The sequence below is a fragment of the Pangasianodon hypophthalmus genome, chromosome 13 (assembly GCF_027358585.1).
Source record: "Pangasianodon hypophthalmus isolate fPanHyp1 chromosome 13, fPanHyp1.pri, whole genome shotgun sequence".
Lineage (NCBI taxonomy): Eukaryota > Metazoa > Chordata > Actinopteri > Siluriformes > Pangasiidae > Pangasianodon > Pangasianodon hypophthalmus.
Window position 1 is genome coordinate 19,330,393 of NC_069722.1, and position 21,450 is coordinate 19,351,842.

The 21,450-nt window shown below is 38.5% G+C and overlaps 1 protein-coding gene across 10 annotated transcripts in view; it reads left to right on the forward strand.

The window, feature by feature from the left end:
• Positions 1–21,450, forward strand: part of caskin1 (CASK interacting protein 1) — a 133,915-nt gene that overhangs the window by 88,405 nt on the left and 24,060 nt on the right. For 8 of the 10 annotated variants that reach the window (XM_034309912.2, XM_034309914.2, XM_034309917.2 and 5 more), the window contains exons 3-11: positions 1,694–1,791; positions 3,049–3,194; positions 8,900–8,995; positions 9,231–9,361; positions 9,508–9,616; positions 11,119–11,227; positions 14,060–14,154; positions 14,912–15,038; positions 21,063–21,239. In XM_034309912.2, the coding sequence (XP_034165803.1) occupies positions 1,694–1,791; positions 3,049–3,194; positions 8,900–8,995; positions 9,231–9,361; positions 9,508–9,616; positions 11,119–11,227; positions 14,060–14,154; positions 14,912–15,038; positions 21,063–21,239 (1,088 nt within the window). The remainder of the gene's footprint in view (positions 1–1,693; positions 1,792–3,048; positions 3,195–8,899; positions 8,996–9,230; positions 9,362–9,507; positions 9,617–11,118; positions 11,228–14,059; positions 14,155–14,911; positions 15,039–21,062; positions 21,240–21,450) is intronic. The other 2 variants (XM_034309919.2, XM_034309920.2) reach the window with 1 other exon arrangement.

Below are 21,450 nucleotides of genomic sequence, written 5' to 3' on the forward strand. Positions count from 1 at the left end.
TATAATGTGTAACTAGCTAATGCCTCTTGGCTAAAAGGTCTTAGATAACTTGTCCTATCATGTGTGTAACCTACCTAATGTGTACCAGCTATTGTGTATATTGTGTAGTAGCTAATTTCTGCAACCCGTAGTGCACCTGCTAATATTTTACAGCTAATTTGTACTACATGATGTGTACAAGCTAATGCGTACCTGCTAATGTGTACTATCTGAGGTGTACAAGCTAATGTGTACCAGCTAATGTTTTCAGGGTAATGTGTACCGGCTAATGTACTAGCTGAGGTGTTTAAGGTTAATGTGTACCAGCTAATTTGTACTATCTGAGGTGTTCAGGCTAATGTGTACCAGCTACTTTGTACCATCTGAGATGTTCAAGCTAATGTGCACCAGCTATTGTACTATCCGAGATGTTCAGGCTAATGTGTACCAGCTAAAGTGTGCTATCTGAGGTGTTCAGGCTAATGTGCACCAGCTAATGTACTATCTGAGATGTTCAAGCTAATGTGCACCAGCTAATGTACTATCTGAGATGTTCAGGCTAATGTGCACCAGCTAATGTACTATCTGAGATGTTCAGGCTAATGTGTACCAGCTAATGTACTATCTGAGATGTTCAGGCTAATGTGTACCAGCTAATGTACTATCTGAGATGTTCAGGCTAATGTGCACCAGCTAATGTACTATCTGAGATGTTCAGGCTAATGTGTACCAGCTAATGTACTATCTGAGATGTTCAGGCTAATGTGTACCAGCTAATGTACTATCTGAGATGTTCAGGCTAATGTGTACCAGCTAATGTGTGCTATCTGAGGTGTTCAGTCTAATGTGAACTAGCTGGTTCTTACTATCTGGGGTTTACAGGCTAATCTGTACCAGCTACTTTGTATTTAAGGTTTCACAATGTTTCAGATTTTGCACAAAAAAAAAGCACATTTTATTTCCAGAAGTAGTGGGTGCAAATGCATCTGTGGATGCGACTATAAATGGACAAAAGTGACACATCTTATTGTAATTTGTTCAGCAGTGGTTAGATTCCATACCAATTATGATAAAACAGTCACTCATGTATTCAGCTGTGTGTGTGTGTGTGTGTGTGTGTGTGTGTATTTATGGCCTTAATTAGGACACAGTACACAATATCAGACAAAATATAATAGTAATGTACTATGTAAAACTTTGAATGTGAACTTTTGATTTGTCCTAGCGATGGTGTACTACCTAATAAGCACTAGCTAATGCATTCTAACTTGGTCTGAGTTTGAAAAACAGCCACACTGATCCATACTGACCTGCTTATGGAATTTGTTTGACTAGCCTGAGGATATGAAGGGCACAGTCAGTGATACAGTCTCTGGTGATACTGTGTGTGTGTGTGTGTGTATGTGTGAGTGACTGTGTGACTGTGTTTGTTTCTGTGTCTATGGATCTGTGGATGTGTTCAGGCATGCATGTGAGTGTGTGTGTGTGTGTGTGTGTGTGTGTGTGTCTGTGTTATTCTATCAGGATGATTTCACTACTAAAACCCTTCACTTCTACATATTTATGACTTCTTCTTTCCTTCCCTTTCATCCTCATTTTGCACTGCACTTCCACCATCTGGATCTTACAAATCACAAAGCTCTTAAAAAAAAGTGTCATATCACACTGCACTCCTCACGTTCGGCTGTTATGAATATGTGTGTGTGTGTTGCAGATTTTCTGCGCTCCACCATGCTGCCCTCAATGGGAACCTGGAGCTCATCTCTCTGCTGCTGGACTCTCAGGCCATGGTGGACATCAGGGACCAGAAAGGTTGGTGCTATATTGAGAACTGGGTTAGCTGAGGTTGCGTGGACCAAACAGCTACTGAAGCAAAAAAGCTAATTAGTCCTGCATTAGGGACTAAAGCAGTAGTGCAGTAGATGACCTCATCTAATAAGAAGAAATAAGAAGTTAGGTAAAAAGTAATAGAAAGCAAATGAAATAATACATTTATTCAATAAGGAAAATGGAAATCCATTCAGAAAGAAATTAATGAAAATCATGATATAAAATAATAAACTAAATCGTATACATCAACACTGATAACTGATCATTATTGATAATTAATGGACATCTTAAGCATATTCTACTTTTTTTAAGATTTCCATTTTTGTGTGCATTTCCTTATTACTTTATTTACTTTTTTTATTGACCTTTTTTCTTTTCTTGTGTGCTTTAATTTCTCTTTTCTATTTACCGCCCCTGTGGAAGAGTGATATTGGTAGCCAAAGGTTCTCTGGCTAGCTAAGCAATGCACCCTACTTTCTAGTTTGTATCAGCAATAGAGAATGATTTATAACATTTTTCAACAGGGGTATTTGATGGTACTGCAGGCGGTCAGTGGCCAGATTGGCTCCAATGCCACAACAGAAAAGTGTTCACACAAAGGTTAGGAGATCACGAGTTTAAATCCGGATGACGCCACAGCCATCCGTGGCCGGGAGTCAAGGGAGCAAATTGGTCATGATGTCTGGGTAGGAGGGATGGCATACTGTCTCTCTGCTGTCACTCGCAGTTACAATATTTAATGTGAGCTCATGTATGCAGAAGAGAGTAGATGGTGCTTTTTTCTGAGGGTGTTACACTGCCCTCTGATGCAGCATGAGCAACAGTTTGAAAAGATGCCAGATTCATTACCAGAACGTTAGCGTCAGGTTTTTCGCTTTGTAAGTGAAATTCAGAGCCATAGCCTGCAGACTAATGGAATTCCTCAACTGAGATAGCAACATTACAACACTTAAAAGCTTCTAATAATATGCTAACTTGCTATAATGGCTCATCCCATGCCTCATGGCTCATCCCATGCCTAGTTTTAATTTGTGCAGTCTCTTATTGATAAAGACCTGATGCTGACTCAGTTATTACACTGTGTTTTGGTTCCTGATGCTCACAGCCAAGTAGAATTTACTGTGCTTGATTCATATTAGTAAAGGATGATGGAGTCCTGTTGGAGATTTGGAGTGCAGTGTAGACGTGTGTATTACAGCTGTGTGTGCGTGTGTGTGTGTGTGTGTGTGTGTGTTTCAGGCATGCGTCCTCTACACTATGCTGCATGGCAGGGGAAATCCGAGCCAATGAAGATGTTACTAAAATCAGGCTCTTCGGTTAATGCACAGTCAGATGAGGGACAGATTCCTCTTCATCTGGCTGCACAGCATGGACACTACGATGTGGTGAGTCTCCAACCAGCCAACCCTCCAGCAAACCACCCAATAAACCAACCGATAAACCAGCCAAACTTAATTGTCATTTCTGAATCATTTCTCCTTCACTCAGGCTGTAATACAGTTAAATGATTCAGTAAATGAATCAGCAAACAAATCTATTGCTCAATCATCAGTCTATCGGTCTATCCATTCATTCATTCTTCTATCCATTGGATATTCAGTGATCAGTGAACTGAGCAGTAGATCAGCAGTAGATCAGGATGTCAGGCAGCAAATCAGTGAATCCATTGATTTACTTTAAGTCATTCAGCCAATGACTAATGATAATGACTAATCAAGTGATTACTTCATCAGGGAAACCATCAATCAGGCATCAACCATCAATCTGTCTAAATAAACAATTTTTATGAACAATGTCAAAGACATTTTGCGATTTAGGACTAACAAATGTATGTTTTGATTGTGTGCCTTATGTATTATGTTATTAAATTATATCTTTTGTTGAATATTAATTCGGTCTAACAAAATATTCTAGGGAGAAGTGGCACACCCTTGGCTAGGTTATGTTACTTGTTAGCCAATGTTAACGTCTTACAGGGTGGTTTGTGCTGGATACTGTGTTTTGTTTTTTTTTTTTAATTCTTAAAATCTAATCTTGATTGACAGCCGGTGGTGTTGTACTCACCTTTATACCACAGCACTGTTGAATTCTCAAATCTGATTGGTCAGAAGGCGTTGACTAATTTAACAGTAGTTCAGCTGCACAGTTTTATGTAAATGCATAAATGCTACAAAGTGCTATATTTTTATATTAACAGTTCATTCACGCTGACTTGTATAGCCATTGCTCCACATAGTCTAAGACATAATATGATAAAAAATTTGCTGTTATTTAAATAATAAAAACATCTAATCATTGATATGGTGACATTTTCTGTAAGAAGGCATTTATTCAACATTTATGGAAGTCAAAACTATCAAATATTCATATCAAAGATCTATAAAAATGTGCCCACACACACACACACACACACACACACACACACACACACATTAGCCTCTTCAGTGACTTATCCTGGCATGGGCTCTGCTAATAGCAAGTCATCTGCTCTGTGCCATCTGTACTCTCTGTAAAACCCATTAAAAAAATCATAAGGACAATATATCCATAAGGACCTAATAAAAAAGCTCTGTATTAGTCTAAACTGTCAAACAGTTATGTTACAACTGACGTGGTTTACATAAGATTATTTCTTAGACTGCTACCTTTTTATGCTTGAGGGGCTCAAAGATGTATTATGTTTCAAAAATTGTCAACGTATTTTATGGAATCTTATAAAAATGCATGTTGTGGTGCAGTAGATCACTCTAATCATCGCACCATCTTGATGCTTATGTTTGCAAATTGCACAAAAATGCTTATACTCACTGCCTGTGAGGAAAACGCTGTTGCCATCATTTCTATGTTGCACAATGTTTGTGTGTGTGTGTGTGTGTGTTTCATTACAGGGTTGTAAAAATAAGAAAAAGAGACACCTATTAACAGCATAAAGCATATTACCATATTGTCTATAGCTATGTGCTATTATTTTATGTTATATCTGGGTTACATATTTTAAGCAATGTTCTGTTGTTGCCAGTTTTTATGCCTGGCTTCTTTTATAGCATTTTATAGCACTTCTCGTAGTGGAGTTGATGTCAGAGTGGATTAAACCAAGAGGCAAGACTATAAAATAGAATATTACAATCACTGAAAAATATATTATTCACCTGAATAACAATCAGGGATTAGGGGTTATAATAGTTCTAAATAAATAGTGAATTGATTCTACAGTGAAATATGGATTGACCACTTGAGAGGGTGTTCAAATGTACAGTTGAGGCCAGAAGTTTACAAACAATTAGTCTAAAAATATTCACTCTCAGTTTTTCAGAATTCCACACATTTCAAGTTCCCATACATTTCTTTTTGCAAGTTAATTAGGGCATCCATTTTGTTCAGATTTTAAAACAATCGATTAGAGACAGCTTTAATTCACTGTATCAGAATCAAATGTTTACATACACCAAGTTGGCTGTCTCTTTAAACAGTTTGGAAGAATCCAGAAATTGATGTAATGATTTTAAGAAGCTTCTGATTGGATAATTATCATACTTAGGAGTTAATGGAAGTGCACCTGTTGCTGTAAAATGTCCTACCTTTAGAGCTAGTGCCTTTTTGCCCTTGATACCATGGGAAAACTCAAGCAACTCAGCTAAGACCTGAGAAAAAAAAATTATGGAGCTCCAGAAGTCCGGTTCCTCCTTAGGAGCAATTTTCAAACAACTGCTGGTTCCAAGGTACCTCTGTACAAACAGTTGTATGCAAATATAAAAATCTTGGGACCACACAGACACTCCATCGTTCAGGGAAGAGCCACAAATTAACTCTCAGCAATGAACGATTTTTGGTCCAAAAGGTTCAACTGAATGCCAAGACAACAACAAAGGAACTGGTGAAGGAGCTGGAGGCATCAGGTACCATAGTATGTAAAACCACCATTAAGAGAGTCCTATGTTGATATGGCCTGAAAGGCTGTCATGCAGGGAAGAAGGTCCTACTCCAAGACCAGCATAAAAAATCCAGACTGCAAGTTTGCAGATGATCAACAGACTTTTGGAGTGTTCTATGGTCAGGTGAAACAAAAATTGACCTGTTGATCAACACTATGTATGGAGGAAAAAGAGTGAGGCTTTTAATCCGAAGAACACCATCCCAACTGTGAAGCATGGGGGTGGCAGCATCATGTTGTGGGGGCGTTTTCCTGGAAAGGAGACTGATGCATTTCAGAAAATAGATGGCATCATGAGAAAGGAGGATTATCTAGAAATACTGAAGCAACACCACAAGACATCGGGCAGGAAGTTTCAACTCGGTTGCAACTGGGTCTTCCAGCAGGACCGTGACTTTAAGTACACTTTCAAAGTTGTAACAAAATAGCTTAAAGGCAACAAAGTATTGGAGGTGGCCATCACAAAGTCCTGACATGAATCCCATAGAAAATTTGTGAAGTGAACTGAAAAAGCATGTCTGAGTAAGGAGGTCCACAAACCTGACTGAGTTACACCAGTTCTGTCAGGAGGAATGAGCAAAAAATTCCAGCACATGATTGTAAGAAGCTTGTGGAAGGCTACCCCAAGCATTGGATTCAAGTTCAGCCAATTAAAAGACAATTTCACCAAATACTAACAAAGTGTATGTAAACTTTTTACAAATTGACTTACCACAAGAAATGTATGGTAACATGAATTGTGTGGAGTTGTGAAAAATTGACGTGTGTAGCATGTGTGTGTAATGTGTGTAATAAAATGTAACAAGTGTTTAAGGTGTGTATAATGTGTGTGTAAATGTGTGACATCTGTAATGCATGTATATGTGTGAGCATGTGTAAGGTGTGGAGTGTGTGTAATGTACGTATGTGTAACGATTTGTAGCATGTAGCAACATTTGTGTAATGTGTGTAACATGTATGTAATGTATGTGTAGAGTGTGTAACATGTGGGTAACGTATAGGTAATGTATCTGTAATGTGTATGTAGTATGGGAGTAACATATAGGTAACAAATCTGTAATGTATGCTTAACATGGGGTAATGTATCGATAATGTATGTGTAACATGGGAATAACATGTAGGTGATGTATCTGTAATGTATGTGTATTATGGGCGTAAAATATAGGTAACATATCTGTAATGTATATGTAGTATGGGTGTAACGTATAGGTAACGTATCTGTAATGTGTGCGTACCATGGGCGTAATGTATACATAACGTATACGTAATGTATCTGTAATGTATGCGTAACATGGGAGTAACGTATAAGTAATGTATTTGTAATCTGTACGTAACAGGGGTGTAACGTATAGGTAACGTATCTGTAATGTCTGTGTAGCATGGGAGTAACATATCTGTAATGTATCTGTAATGTATGCGTAACACGGGAGTAACGTATAGGTAATGTATTTGTAATCTATATGTAACATGGGAGTAACGTATAGGTAATGTATTTGTAATCTATATGTAACATGGGAGTAACGTATAGGTAATGTATTTGTAATCTATATGTAACATGGGAGTAACGTATAAGTAACGTATCTGTAATGTCTGTGTAGCATGGGAGTAACATATAGGTAACATCCTTGTAATGTATGTGTATCATGGGAGTAACATATAGGTAACGTATCTGTTATGTATGTGTAGAATGTCAGTAACATATAGGTAACATATCTGTTATGTATGTGTAGCATGGGAGTAACGTATAGGTAATGTATCTGTTATGTATGTGTAACATTGGAGTAACGTATAGGTAACGTATCTGTAATGTATGTGTAACATTGGAGTAACGTATAGGTAACATATCTGTTATGTATGTGTAGCATGGGAGTAACGTATAGGTAACGTATCTGTAATGTATGTGTAATGTGGGAGTAACGTAGAGGAAACGTATCTGTTATGTATGTGTAGCATGGGAGTAACGTATAGGTAACGTATCTGTAATGTATGTGTAATGTGGGAGTAACGTAGAGGCAACATATCTGTTATGTATGTGTAGCATGGGAGTAACGTATAGGTAACGTATCTGTAATGTATGTGTAGCATGGGAGTAGCGTATAGGTAACGTATCTGTAATGTATGTGTAATGTGGGAGTAACGTAGAGGCAACATATATGTTATGTATGTGTAGCATGGGAGTAACGTATAGGTAACGTATCTGTAATGTATGTGTAACATTGGAGTAACGTATAGGTAATGTATCTGTAATGTATGTGTAATGTGGGAGTAACATAGAGGAAACATCTGTTATGTATGTGTAGCATGGGAGTAATGTATAGGTAACGTATCTGTAATGTATGTGTAACATTGGAGTAACGTATAGGTAACATATCTGTTATGTATGTGTAGCATGGGAGTAACGTATAGGTAACGTATCTGTAATGTATGTGTAATGTGGGAGTAACGTAGAGGCAACATATCTGTTATGTATGTGTAGCATGGGAGTAACGTATAGGTAACGTATCTGTAATGTATGTGTAACAGTGAAGTAACGTATAGGTAATGTATCTGTTACATATGTGTAGCATGGGAGTAACGTATCTGTAATGTATGTGTAACGTGGGAGTAACGTATAGGTAACATACCTGTATCTGTATCATTTGTTTGCTAATTAAAAAGTATTAGTAATTGAAAAGTATTAGGTAGCTACACACATGGAAGCTGTAATTAATCCTCTATTTCTTTCTGTATCACGTCCCTTTTTGTCCTGTCATGATAAACCTGTAATGAGACAATACAGAGACAGTCAACACACCTCTCTTCTTTTAAATCCCGAATGGTTTGTTTACATTTCGTCATTGCCACTACCAGGTTTGTAGTGGTTCCTTGAGTTTTGTGTAATCATATGCCGTCCTCCTACTGGTAGATTTTAGACGAGTGTCAGAACAGCACTTGCACTCTGAGATTTAAGCAAAATTTTCAGACACTGCCAGAACTTTGTCATCGGCTGTCCTTGCTCGCAGCTGCACTAAATCGGACACCAGTGAGCATGTCACATTATGCATTCAAAGACTGTATAGTGTAAAGCTGGCTTAACATTTGTGTGGTGTGTGTAATCTGTGTGTATTCTGTAGTGTGTAATATGTATACAGTGTGTAAACATGTTTTTTTTTTTTTCAGTCTGAAATGTTGCTGCAGCACCAGTCAAACCCGTGCATAGTGGACAATGCAGGAAAAACGCCGCTGGACCTGGCGTGTGAATTTGGACGAGTCGGAGTGAGTTACGCTGAGCATGCTGTACATTTAGCATTTAGCTGAACTTAACACTCGCATTTAATCGTGTCAGAATGATGGACGGAATCTTAAGTTACGTGTCGATTCAATCGTTTTAAAATTTGGCGAATTACATTTAAGCGTTCACTGTCTAGATTTACTGCTGCATGCCAAGCCTTAATATACACAGCTCCATGTGTGTGTGTGTGTGTGTGTGTGTGTGTGTGTGTGTGTGTAGGTGGTTCAGCTCCTCCTGAGCAGTAATATGTGCGCCGCTCTTCTGGAACCAAAACCAGGAGACTCGACTGATCCGAATGGCACCAGTCCGCTCCACCTTGCCGCTAAAAACGGACACATCGACATCATTAGGTCAGAATGAGAGAAAGACAGACAGACAGATAGAGAGATAGACAGAGAGATATGTACTTTATTGATCCTGTATTGAAATTGCCTTGTAATCAGCTTTGTTTTTTCTTTCACTTTCTCTGCCTCTCTCTCTGTGTCTCTGTCTGTAGGTTATTGATCCAGGCCGGCATCGACATTAACAGGCAGACTAAAGCGGGCACTGCCCTACATGAAGCAGCTCTGTGTGGGAAAACCGAGGTGGTGCGCCTCCTGCTGGATGTGAGTGTCACTGCAACAAGACAGCTGAGTGCACTGCCATTCACTGCCATTTGCTTAGACAATTGACTAGCTAGCTAAGCTAGTTAATGACGCACGTAGAAAACACAGACACAGGCTAATGGCAGTGAATTTTTGTTACTTTTACAGAGATGACATAACACGTTTCCACAGATCACTCCATAAAAAAGGTATTAATTATAGATAGTTGTTCCACTGAGGCGTTGTCACTGGTGTAGCCAAACGTAAATAGCTAAATAGCTAGCTAGCTTGGTAGATACAGTTGAGGTCAAAAGTTTACATGCCCCTTTGAGAATCTGCAAAATGTTCATTATTTTACCAAAATAAGAGGGATCATACAAAATGCATGTTATTGTTTATTTAGTGCTGACCTGAATAAGATATTTCACATCAAAGATGTTTACATATAGTCCACAAGAGAAAATAATAGTTGAATTTATAAAAATGACCCTGTTCAAAAGTTTACATCCCCTTGATTCTTAATACTGTGTTGTTATCTGAATGATCCACAGCTGTGTTTTTTTGTTTACTGATAGTTGTTCGTGAGTCCCTTGTTTGTCCTGAACAGTTAAACTGCCTGCTGTTCTTCAGAAAAATCCTTCAGGTCCCACAAATTATTTGGTTTTCCAGCATTTTTTGTTTATTTGATCCCTTTCCAACAATGACTATGATTTTGAGATCCATCTTTTCACACTGAGGACAACTGAGGGACTCGTATGCAACTATTACAGAAGGTTCAAACGCTCACTGATGCTCCAGAAGGAAAAACCATGCATTAAGAGCCGGGGGGTGAAAACTTTTTGAATTTGAAGATCAGGGTAAATTTAACTTATTTTGTTTTCTGGGAAACATGTAACTATCTTGTGTAGCCTCTGAAGGGCAGTACTAAATGAAAAAACATGATATTTAGGCAAAATAAGAAAAATGTACACATCTCCATTCTGTTCAAAAGTTTTCACCCCCCCAGCTCTTTCCACAAAAATGTTGGAAAACCAAAGAATTTGTGGGACCTGAAGGATTTTTCTGAAGAACAGCAGGCAGTTTAACTGTTCAGGACAAACAAGGGACTCATGAACAACTATCAGTAAACAAAAAAACACAGCTGTGGATCATTCAGGTAACAACACAGTATTAAGAATCAAGGGGATGTAAACTTTTGAACAGGGTCATTTTTATAAATTCAGCTATTATTTTCTCTTGTGGACTATATGTAAACATCTTTGATGTGAAATATCTTATTCAGGTCAGCACTAAATAAACAATTACATGCATTTTGTATGATTCCTCTTATTTTGGTAAAATAATTAACATTTTGCAGATTCTGAAAGGGGGATGTAAACTTTTGACCTCAACTGTAGGTACAATTTATTTAGCGGCAGCTAAGCGTTACCTACATAACCTAGATAGCTAGCTCAGCACTTTAACTTAGATTAGTCATACTGCAAAGGAAGGAGAATTTATTTATTAATGTTTTGTTGTTGCAGAGTGGCATTAATGCGACGGTGAGGAACACGTACAGCCAGACGGCGCTGGACATCGTCTACCAGTTTACTGCCACTCAGGCTAGCCGAGAGATCAAACAGATGCTGCGAGGTACGGATGAAGGAAATGATAAAAAAAATATTATTTTCATTTAGTCACCTTCACCTTTTCCTCAGTTGATCCTTGTTATTAAAGACTTTAGTATTTTAGACTTAGAACAGATCCAGCGTGATATGATATATGCTACTGAAATGCATCTACGGTCATGCCCAGAATTATTGGCACCCTTGGTAAAGATGATTATGAAAAAAGCTTAGGAAAAAAATTACTTTGTGGTAGTTATCTGAATTTTTTTACACTGAGAGAAGTCTAAATAAATGTAAGTAAATGTATTCAGTTTTTTTTAAAACCTTGTACTCCTGCTTATTCATGCCAGTTATACAATCAGCCAATTCTGTGGCAGCAGCACAATGCATGAAATCATGCAGACACAGGTCAAGAGCTTCAGTTAATGTTCACATCAAACACCAGAATAGGGAAGAATGTGATCTCAGTGACTTTAAACGTGGCATGGCAGTTGGTGCCAGACAGGCTGCTATTTGAGTATTTCAGAAACTTCTCATCTTCTGGGATTTTCATGGGCAACAGTCTCTAGATTTCACACAGAATGATGCCAGAAACAGAATGCCTTGTTAATGAGAAAGGTCAGAGCAGAATGGCCAGACTATGTAAGTCTACTGTAACTTAAAAAACTACTCTTTACAACCATGATGAGCAGAAAAGCATGTTGAAACTTGAGGTGGAAACTGAAGAAATGTAGATTGGAATAAGACCAATTCAATTCAATTCAATTTTATTTTATTTTTATAGCACTTTTAACAATGGACATTGTCACAAAGCAGCTTTACAGAAATAAATGAATTCACAAAAAATATATTGTGAAGTATGTGAATTTATCCCTAATGAGCAAGCCAGAGGTGACGGTGGCAAGGAAAAACTCCCTGAGACAATATGAGGAAGAAACCTTGAGAGGAACCAGGATCAAAAGGGAACCCATCCTCATCTGGGTGCAACAGATAGTGCAATTATAAATAAATCCCTTCTATTATTGTGTACTATATGGACAAATAGTGCAATTGTGCAACCAGTAAATTCATCACAGTTTTCGCAAGAAGTCCGGTTGGTTAAAATCTATCCATCGTCCACTGATGGAGTCTTGAGTACGAAGGTGCTCGTGGCAACTGCAGCCCCAAAGCCACTACAGCAATCGCAGTCCCAGGCCATTACAGTACAGTACAGCTCCCCATATGTGATCCCCAAGCCATCTCCACAGAGCCCAGGTGGCACCATCCCCAGCAATCCGAACTGTTCTTCAGGCCGTCCATATGGGGCCACCCCCAGCAACAGCGAGCGATCTCAGCCGATGAGAACTCCAACCAGAAGTAGGGCATCAGGATGGATCAGGCAGGTCCGGGAAGCAGAAGGGGTCAGGATCACTGGCATCTCAGAAGTAGCATGTGTAAAGACCACATGACTTTCCCCCCCCATCTTCAACTGTCCAGTTTCTATGAACCTGTGCCCATGTAGCCCCAGATTCCTGTTCTTGGCTGACAGGAGTGGAACCCAATATGGGGTCTTGGGGTGCTCAATTTTTGGCACCCAGGTGCTGCCAGTATCAATGGGCTCCCCCGTCTTTCAAAGCCAAAAAAGAGAAAAAAAAAGAAAAAAAATCAGTATATGGTTTTATTTTTGGCACCCATAGCAGAATATTTGCTGTAAACAAATGTTTAAAGCGGATTATTTTGGATTTTCGTGGAACCAAGCCTATTACAGATCCAGTCACGGACATAATCAACATGAAAGAGGTGGATTATTTTGGTTACTCTATCATTTTTTTCCCTAAAATGCATTTGGAGGAGAAACTAAAAGTTTATAGGCTTTTCTGTTTACCATATTTGGTATTTGGAGGAAACACGGCATGAATCCAGTAGAGCATTGTGGATTTGAAACAGTAATAAAATTATCAATCACTAAAGCAGCTAAATATGAGGTGACAATGAGGGCCAAATTCATCAACATGGGGAAGATTAGAGAATACACAAAAGAAATGAGGCAAAAGTGTGTTGACCTTTTTAAACCCTGGAGGATCTGGAGTGATTCTGTACTGAGAAGTAAATGCAAAAGGTGCCAATAATGTGTGTGGTGCTGATAAAAACTGTTTTTGATAATGTTTTTTTTTGTCTTAGAATTAATTTACCTTAATTAGTGGTTAGATTAAGCATGAAGTTAAGCAAATTAACCACAAACACATCTTCACCAAGGGACCCAATAATTCTAGAGCTGACTTTATTAATATATAGAATTAATTTACCTTAATTAGTGTTTAGATTAAGTGTAAAATTAAGTGAATTAACTACAAACACATCTTTACCAAGGGGCCCAATAAATCTAGAGCTGACTTTATTAATATATAGAATTAATTTACCTTAATTAGTAGTTAGATTATGCGTGAAATTAAGCGAATTAACTACAAACACATCTTTACCAAGGGGCCCAATAAATCTAGAGCTGACTTTATTAATATATAGAATTAATTTACCTTAATTAGTGGTTACATTAAGAGTGAAATTAAGCGAATTAACCACAAACGCATCTTTACCAAGGGACCCAATAAATCTGGAGCTGACTTTATTTATTTATTTATTTATTTATTTATTCATATTGTTACAATGGCACAATTTTCATTCAGACAGTGACACATGGATGATACTCCTATCGCAGTGTTAGTCTTGGTTTATAATATTCTAATGATTATAATATGATATGCTTGAGGCTGCTTTTCAGTCATTTCGTTCTGTGGACAGGAACATCTTTTTTATCTTTTACCATAAGGAAGCAGATTACAAGTGGTATATGTGTGTGTGTGTGTGTGTGTGTGTGTAGATGCGTCTGCGGCTCTGCAGGTCAGGGCTCTTAAGGATTACTGCAACAACTACGACCTGACGAGCCTCAACATTAAAGCGGGAGACGTCATCACGGTAAGACTGATTACTATCTATCTATCTGTAGATCTCTATCTGTCTGTCTGCCTGTCTGTCTGTCTGTAACACACGTTCTTAGAAGAAACTAGAAAAAACACAGTCAGGCAGATAGATGAGCAGATGTTTTTGGAGAGCTAATGCAGTAATGCAGAACGTGGCATACAGACCAGTGGAGTAAATGTTTAATACGTGATATGCAACGTGTGTTCGTGACATAACGCTGTTATTCATCGTCTGCTGCAGATACATTAGTTGGATGAGAATACTTTTTTCTGTGAGACCGGGTTGACTAATAACAGTAGTGTGTATTGTCTTTCTATAGTCTACAGAGGGCGCTGTTGCTCATGCTTTGCTGCTGATATGATCATTCATGAACACATGCCTGCTGCTCGGATGCCATTTGTTATAACAATTATCATCATATGTACATGCATTTGTTACAGTCAACTCTAGAATTATTGAAGATGTGCAAAATCAGTTTCATGACAAACACCTACCGGAATTGAACAAACACATACCTTACTTCTCATGTAGAAGATATCTGAAACATAGTTTGAATGGCACCTGTATGTTAAGTAATTTGAGGTGAATTAATTTTTTTTCAAATGTTAGGAGAATAATAAGGAATAAAACAAGAAGTGTGAGAAATAAGAACGCTGCGATCATCTTGCATGGATTCGGACATCTTGCTGCTTTTTTTAATTGAATTATGTGATGATTTTGTGAATGTAAATATTACATCTTCGTCATCTAGGTTTTGGAGCAGCACTCTGATGGACGGTGGAAAGGCTGCATCCATGACAACCGAACAGGAAATGACAGAGTCGGATACTTCCCTTCTAGCATAGTGGAGGTGATTAGCAAGAGGCCGGGTGCTACAGGTAGGAGAGAGAAAAGAATGTTCAGATTTGCTCAGTGTTGTACACACACACACACACACACACACACCCACACCGATACTTTACAGCTAGTAATGCCATCATGCTACAAGGAGAATTATCCACATGGCCCCATATGTATACACACACATATATATACAGCTGTGTCTCTTGAATGCTAATAGCTTACAATACATTATAGCAAACCACAGGCAGTATTTTACTTTTTAATTATAAAAAATATTTTATACACTCAGATAATTAAGAATAACGTGCTATTCTTAATAGCACTTCATAGCCCTGGAGTTTCTTTTTAAAGTCTCTTTTTAAATATTGAAGACAGTGGTTGCAACATGTCGCTTATTGATGAGTACGTTGTTTTATCGCTGAATTCTTCATGTTTTCCGTTCAGTTCATCAGTGTTCCTCACTTAGGAGAGATGCAATATAACATCCTGTAAAAGCTATCAGTTTATTGAAGCTGTTTGCTCCATGTAAGACTTTTAATGGTGAATAAAGTGATAGCAGAGTTTTGTGGAAAACAAAGTGGTGTAAGGATTTTGTTCGGATAAAACGTATACGGAAGCTATGTAAGAGTGTGGTAACACAGAACAATCAAGAACGATGGCAGAAGAACAAGTGTAGAAGAACAGCCACAGAAGAACAACTGTAGAAGAACATGCATAGAAGAACAACCACAAAAGAGCAACCTGAGAAACACAAGCACAGAGAAAGTGCAGAAGAACAGCCACAGAAGAACAACTGTAGATGAACAAGCATAAAAGAACAACCACAAAAGAGCAACCTGAGAAACACAAGCACAGAGAAAGTGCAGAAGAACAGCCACAGAAGAACAACTGTAGACGAACAAGCATAGAAGAACAACCACAGAAGAACAGCCTGAGAAGCACAAGTGCAGAACAAGTGCAGAAGAACAGCCACAGAAGAACAGCTGCAGATTAACAGCCACAGAAGTACAGCTGCAGAAGAACAGATGCAGAAGAACAACTTTAGTTGTTTTCCTAGTATGTTCTCACTAGGGGGAGATGCAACATTGTGTAAAGGTTGTTGGTTTTCTAAAACTGTTTGCTCTATGTAATGTGGCCAACTAGATATGAGCATTTTGGGGGAAAATGAGTGGTGTAGGGATCATGTTTGGAAAAAAATGTTCATATAATCTATGTAAGATGAGAAGAACAAAGGTTGAAGAACAGTCTCAGAAGAGCAGTTGCAGAAGAACTGTAGCAGAGCAACAGCTGCAGAAGAACAACCATAGAGGAACAGACACATAAAAATGGCTGCAGAAGGACAGCTCCAAGAGAATAACCACAATAAAACAACTGCAGAAAAACAGCTGCAGAACAACTGCAGAAGAACAGCTGCAGAAGAACAACTGCAGAACAACCACAGTAGAACAGCTGCAGAAGAGCAACTGTGGAAAAACAACCACAGAAGAACAACTGCAGAAGAACAACTGCAGTAGAACTACAGCCGCAGAAGAATAGCGGCAGAAGGTCAACTGCAGAAGAACAACCACAGAAGAATAGCCGTAGAAATACCACTGCGGAAGAACAAACACAGAAGAACAGCTGCAGAAGAACAACCGTGGAAAAACAACCACAGTAGAACAGCTGCAGAAGAACAACTGTGGAAATACAACCACAGTAGAACAGCTGCAGAAGAACAACTGTGGAAAAACAACCACAGAAGAACAACTGCAGAAGAACAACTGTGGAGAAACAACCACAGAAGAACAACTGCAGAAGAACAACCACAGAAGAATAGCTGTAGACATACAACTGCAGAAGAACAAACACAGAAGAACAGCTGCAGAAGAACAAACACAGAAGAACAACTGCAGCTTACAGTAAGCAGTGGTGGAATCCAGCCATCTGCTGAACAACTGTGTTGCAGAGTTCATGGTTTATCACTGGAGATGTGGATCCACTGTTCTTCAACAACATACTGTTTGGATTCCAGACAGAATATAAACGGTTTCATTTATTTGTTCTTTGTTCATGTACCGCTTGTTGAATCTGTTCCTGTTTAACCCCTATTCACTACTTTTCCTACCCAGAACCTGTTTCACCAACACAGAGCATTTTTGCTTCTGGTTTTTGGTTCTTCACCTGGTTCTGGTTCTTGGTTGTCTTATTGTTTTAGTTCTGGTTCTTGCCCCTCCTTCTGGTTCTGGTTCTTGCTCTAGTTTTGGTGCTGGTTTTGGTCCATGATGAGGCTCCTGTTTTAGTTCTGGTCCATGTTCTCTTCTCAGTTTCGATTGTAGTTTTGGTTCTTGGTTCTCTCTGGTTCTGTTTCTGGTATTTAGTTTAAGGATTCAGTATCTGTCTAGTTATCAGCTTCTTCCTTCTGTTCTGGTTCTTGTACTACTTCCTGTACAGGTTCTAGTTCTAATTCTGGTTCCTTGTTCTTATTCTGATTCTGGTTCTGATCCCAGTTATATTGTTTTTATTTGGGTTCTGATTTTAATTCTGCTGCTGGTTTCCTCTTGTTGTGGTTCTGCTTTCAGATCAGGTTCTGTTTTGATTGCACTTGGATATGGATACAGGTTTTGTTTTGTTTATTTGTCTAATCCTAGTTCTGGTTTTAGTTGTGAATGTGCTTCTGGTTCTGTTTCTTTATCTTGAGTAGTTTCAGGTTCTGATCCTTGTTCTAATTGTGGTTCTGATTTCTTAGACAGGTTCTGGCTTCGGTTCAAGTTTGGACTATAATTCTTATTCCGGTTGTGGTTCTCGTTAATGTCATAAATCTGCAGTAATATTGTTATAATGTCTCAGCTGTGTGTCATCTGTTCTTTCCATGTTCAGTGTGATTCATGCTTCATTGCCATGCCATCGGATCTGACAGTCTGTGTGCACCACGAACAATTGTGTTTATTTCATCTGTCATCAAACACTAACACGGAATTCGTAATAACATTTGTCTCAGTTAATACGTATTGTTTAAACAGTGCCGGCGCAACCATGTAGGGGAACCAGGGACCTGAGCGAGCAGCTAGCCCCAATTCTGATTGGGAGAATTTTCTACAGAAGCATTACAAAGCTAAACAGTGGCCACGTCTACTTTTCAGCCCTTGATTCCAGAAATTTCTTTCCCCATAGACAGTTTTTGTAATTACAATGGGTTTTTTTTCTGGAGTGACAAAATGGTGTTCACCGGCCCTGTGTTCAAGAAACCATTACCAAGATCACATACATTTATTTATTTATTCATTTATTACATCAATATATATGTATGTACCTATCACTGTTTCATATTTAGAATATTTTGCATTCTCATTTCCAGTATATCTATACATCTATGTGCGTATGTGATGCACTATATGTGTAGTGGTTGTGCTTATTTAATCTGTCCAAAGGTTCACAAACATTTACTAGTTTAATATTATTCTTTGTCTCCTTTTATGATTTGCTATTTTTAACCCTTCTGTTCTGTACTTAGGAGTGATGAGTGACATTTCATTATTAAATTTTATAGCAGTATTGCTGTAAGATAGATTTGTAAAGGCTAGAGTTAGGTGTGAGTTAGAGGATTCTTATTAGCAGTAAAAGTTTAAAGCAGGGATGGCTAACTGGCTGAATGTTGATGCAGATCAAACGCACGCTATCTTGTGCATTTATGTAAATTATTTAGCTTGAAGGCGGCTCATCAACAAAAGGGAAAAGTTTTCACAGACTTCTATTTCACTCCCCCTCTCTAGCCTGGTTAGTGAAGTGACTGCATGGCTTGTTAAAAAAAATTGAAAACAATGTTGGAAGACAGAAGTGTGTGTTAATTCTCCGTTTCCAGATTCAAACAGATATCTCAGCTCATGAGTCAAGTGGTTACCAGTTTTGCAGACCTAAACATTATATAGCCATAAGCTAATTCACAATTTTTAAGCATTAAAAAGGTTGTCACCATTCAGTCATCATAGACGATTTTCAAGACCTTTATGTAGGTCAAATTTTACAAATTGTAGTTGAATATGTCTGGTTTAGTGTTAATTGTTAGGGGTTCGGTTTTGAGTTGTAGTTGGGGAAATTTAGGTTTAGTGGTTACCTACCTTCACACTAGCAAGTGACAAGTCGCTCATGAGTTTGTGAGCATGCACTGTCCAGCGTTTTTTTTTTTTTTTGCTTCTAGTTTCTATGAGAAAAAGTAGTAGCTACTAATAGCTTCAAACTTGAACTAGTTAAGCACGAAGAAATAACGTTACATACTAGACGTTACATACTAGACGTCATACTAACTTCATTGGCAGATTAGTAAAGCTAGCTAACTGTACTAGCTACATACATTCCCCAGAGGTGCCAACAATCTCTTTTACTTCCTTCTAAGCTTTATTTTTCTTTGTAATTTCTCTATAGACACGTCGAATATGAAAGGATAAAATGAAACCGCGGTTATATGTTGGGTTTTTTTCTGTTTACGCACATCACACAGTAAATGGGAACTAATTGTAGCTAGGAAATAAAGCTGTGAGTGGGGAACTGAAGATACGCTGGACCACACATGCTATGAGTCATCTGAGAAATCATTCAAGCCAATCGTCTGGATTTGTCACTTTACCACATCATAATTTGCACAGAACTGAGAAAAATCTTGTTTCGCTTGTTACACTATCAATTCGAAAGCACCGTGTCATACGTATACATAGAAAATGAACGGTCTCTGGTTGCTTTGGCACTTGCTAGTGTGAATGTAGGGGCAAAACTTGTATTTCCCTCCCTACAACTGGTAAAAAACACAGAAAACCGTGAAGGAATTTAAAACTCGTCAACTTGGGGAACTTTTCAACCGCCAGTTCCTTCCACGTTTACCGAGTGACGTCAAATCAACATGGCCGCTCTCACTGTGAACAGTATAACGTCTCGTTTCTCTACTTTTAAATTAGATTATAGCACTATTATATAGTATTTAGATTAGTTAATATACAGACACTGTACATATACATAAATCTATAATACTAACCGTATTAATTAACACTGACCATAGAGTTATCACTAACGATAGCTGGCTAGCTTGTTGTTAAGCTACTCCCTATTGTCTGCTGCTGTTGCTGTGCTGCAGTTTCAGTCCAAAATGTTTGAAGTTCACTGCAGTAGAACAGAACTAATAGCCACTCAGGCCTGTAACTGTAAAAAAAAGCAGGTAAAGTAGCTTTTTATACGTTTTTACGTGCTCTGACTGAACAAACAAAGGACACACTTTGTGGAGGCATCCATGTTTTTTCTCCCCCATACTTTGCACGTCGAACATCCCGAGGTAGGAAATGATGTTATTACAACTTGCAAATTGCAATTTACAAGGCACCACGAAGACAGTGTTAGTGTTAGGGATTAGTGTTAGGCATAAGATGGCTGCCGTATGTTTCCCGCTTTCATTCAGTGAATCATTTCTGTACGTTCAACTAAATTACCGGTACATCGAAAACTGCTTGGCATCAATCTATTTCTCTTGTCTGTTCTTTAAAGATTGCTTTAATACCATCTAGGTTGGTGTTTCAGCCATTTTCTGAAGATATATGTTATCACTGGCTTCTCAGCTCACGCCATCTTCACTGCAATATCAGGGGAAGTGGTCAAAAAAAGGGAATACCGTTACAAGTACTAGTGAGGTATGTTTCCTGTGTGACTTTCCCCTAGTGCACAGAGCTTTTAAGCCTCCAGATGTGATGTGATGGAAGGTTGCTTGCGTAGCTGCTGGCGTCACACATCAAGCATAACCACAGTGTCTAAGGGCTACAGCACAGAGTAGAGCAGGTGTGTGTGCACAGCTGGGAGTGAAAATAAGAAATAGAGGAAATGGGACACTTTTATCGTTCTTCCTCTCGGCTACACCTAACCTAAATATTACAACGGTATACTTGTAATAGATCGCTTATTGTAACGGGTAATTTTTGAACAGAGCAGAAGGGTTCAGTGTTGCTGATATTTTGGTTGTATTGTGTTGTTTTGCATCTTTGATTTTCTTTCTCTCTCTTTTTTTTTTTTTAATGTTTTGCATATTTTATTTTGTGCTGGTTTAGTCATTTGTACTGAACAGTATCACACCATCGCGCCGGCGAGTGTGTGTGTGTCTCCCGCCGTCGCCATGGTGAACGGAGAATCGTGTCATTTCCTGCCACTATCCCATCAGCCACTTTTCACTTCCTTTGGCTATAAAAGTTCACAAAACAGCTCGGCCGAGCCGATCAGCCAGAAAGGTACAGGACACTGACTCTCCACTATTATTATTATGATTATTAATATTATTATTATTATTACAGTCAGGTCCAAAAGTCTGGAAACATCATCTTTGTCTATTATACATCCAAAACTGTATGTTCTAAATAGTGTAGCTGTGATGACAGACAGCAGAGAGTCATTTTAGCATTAGCGTACTCCAGCAATGAAGGAAAATTTACCGGAAGGATG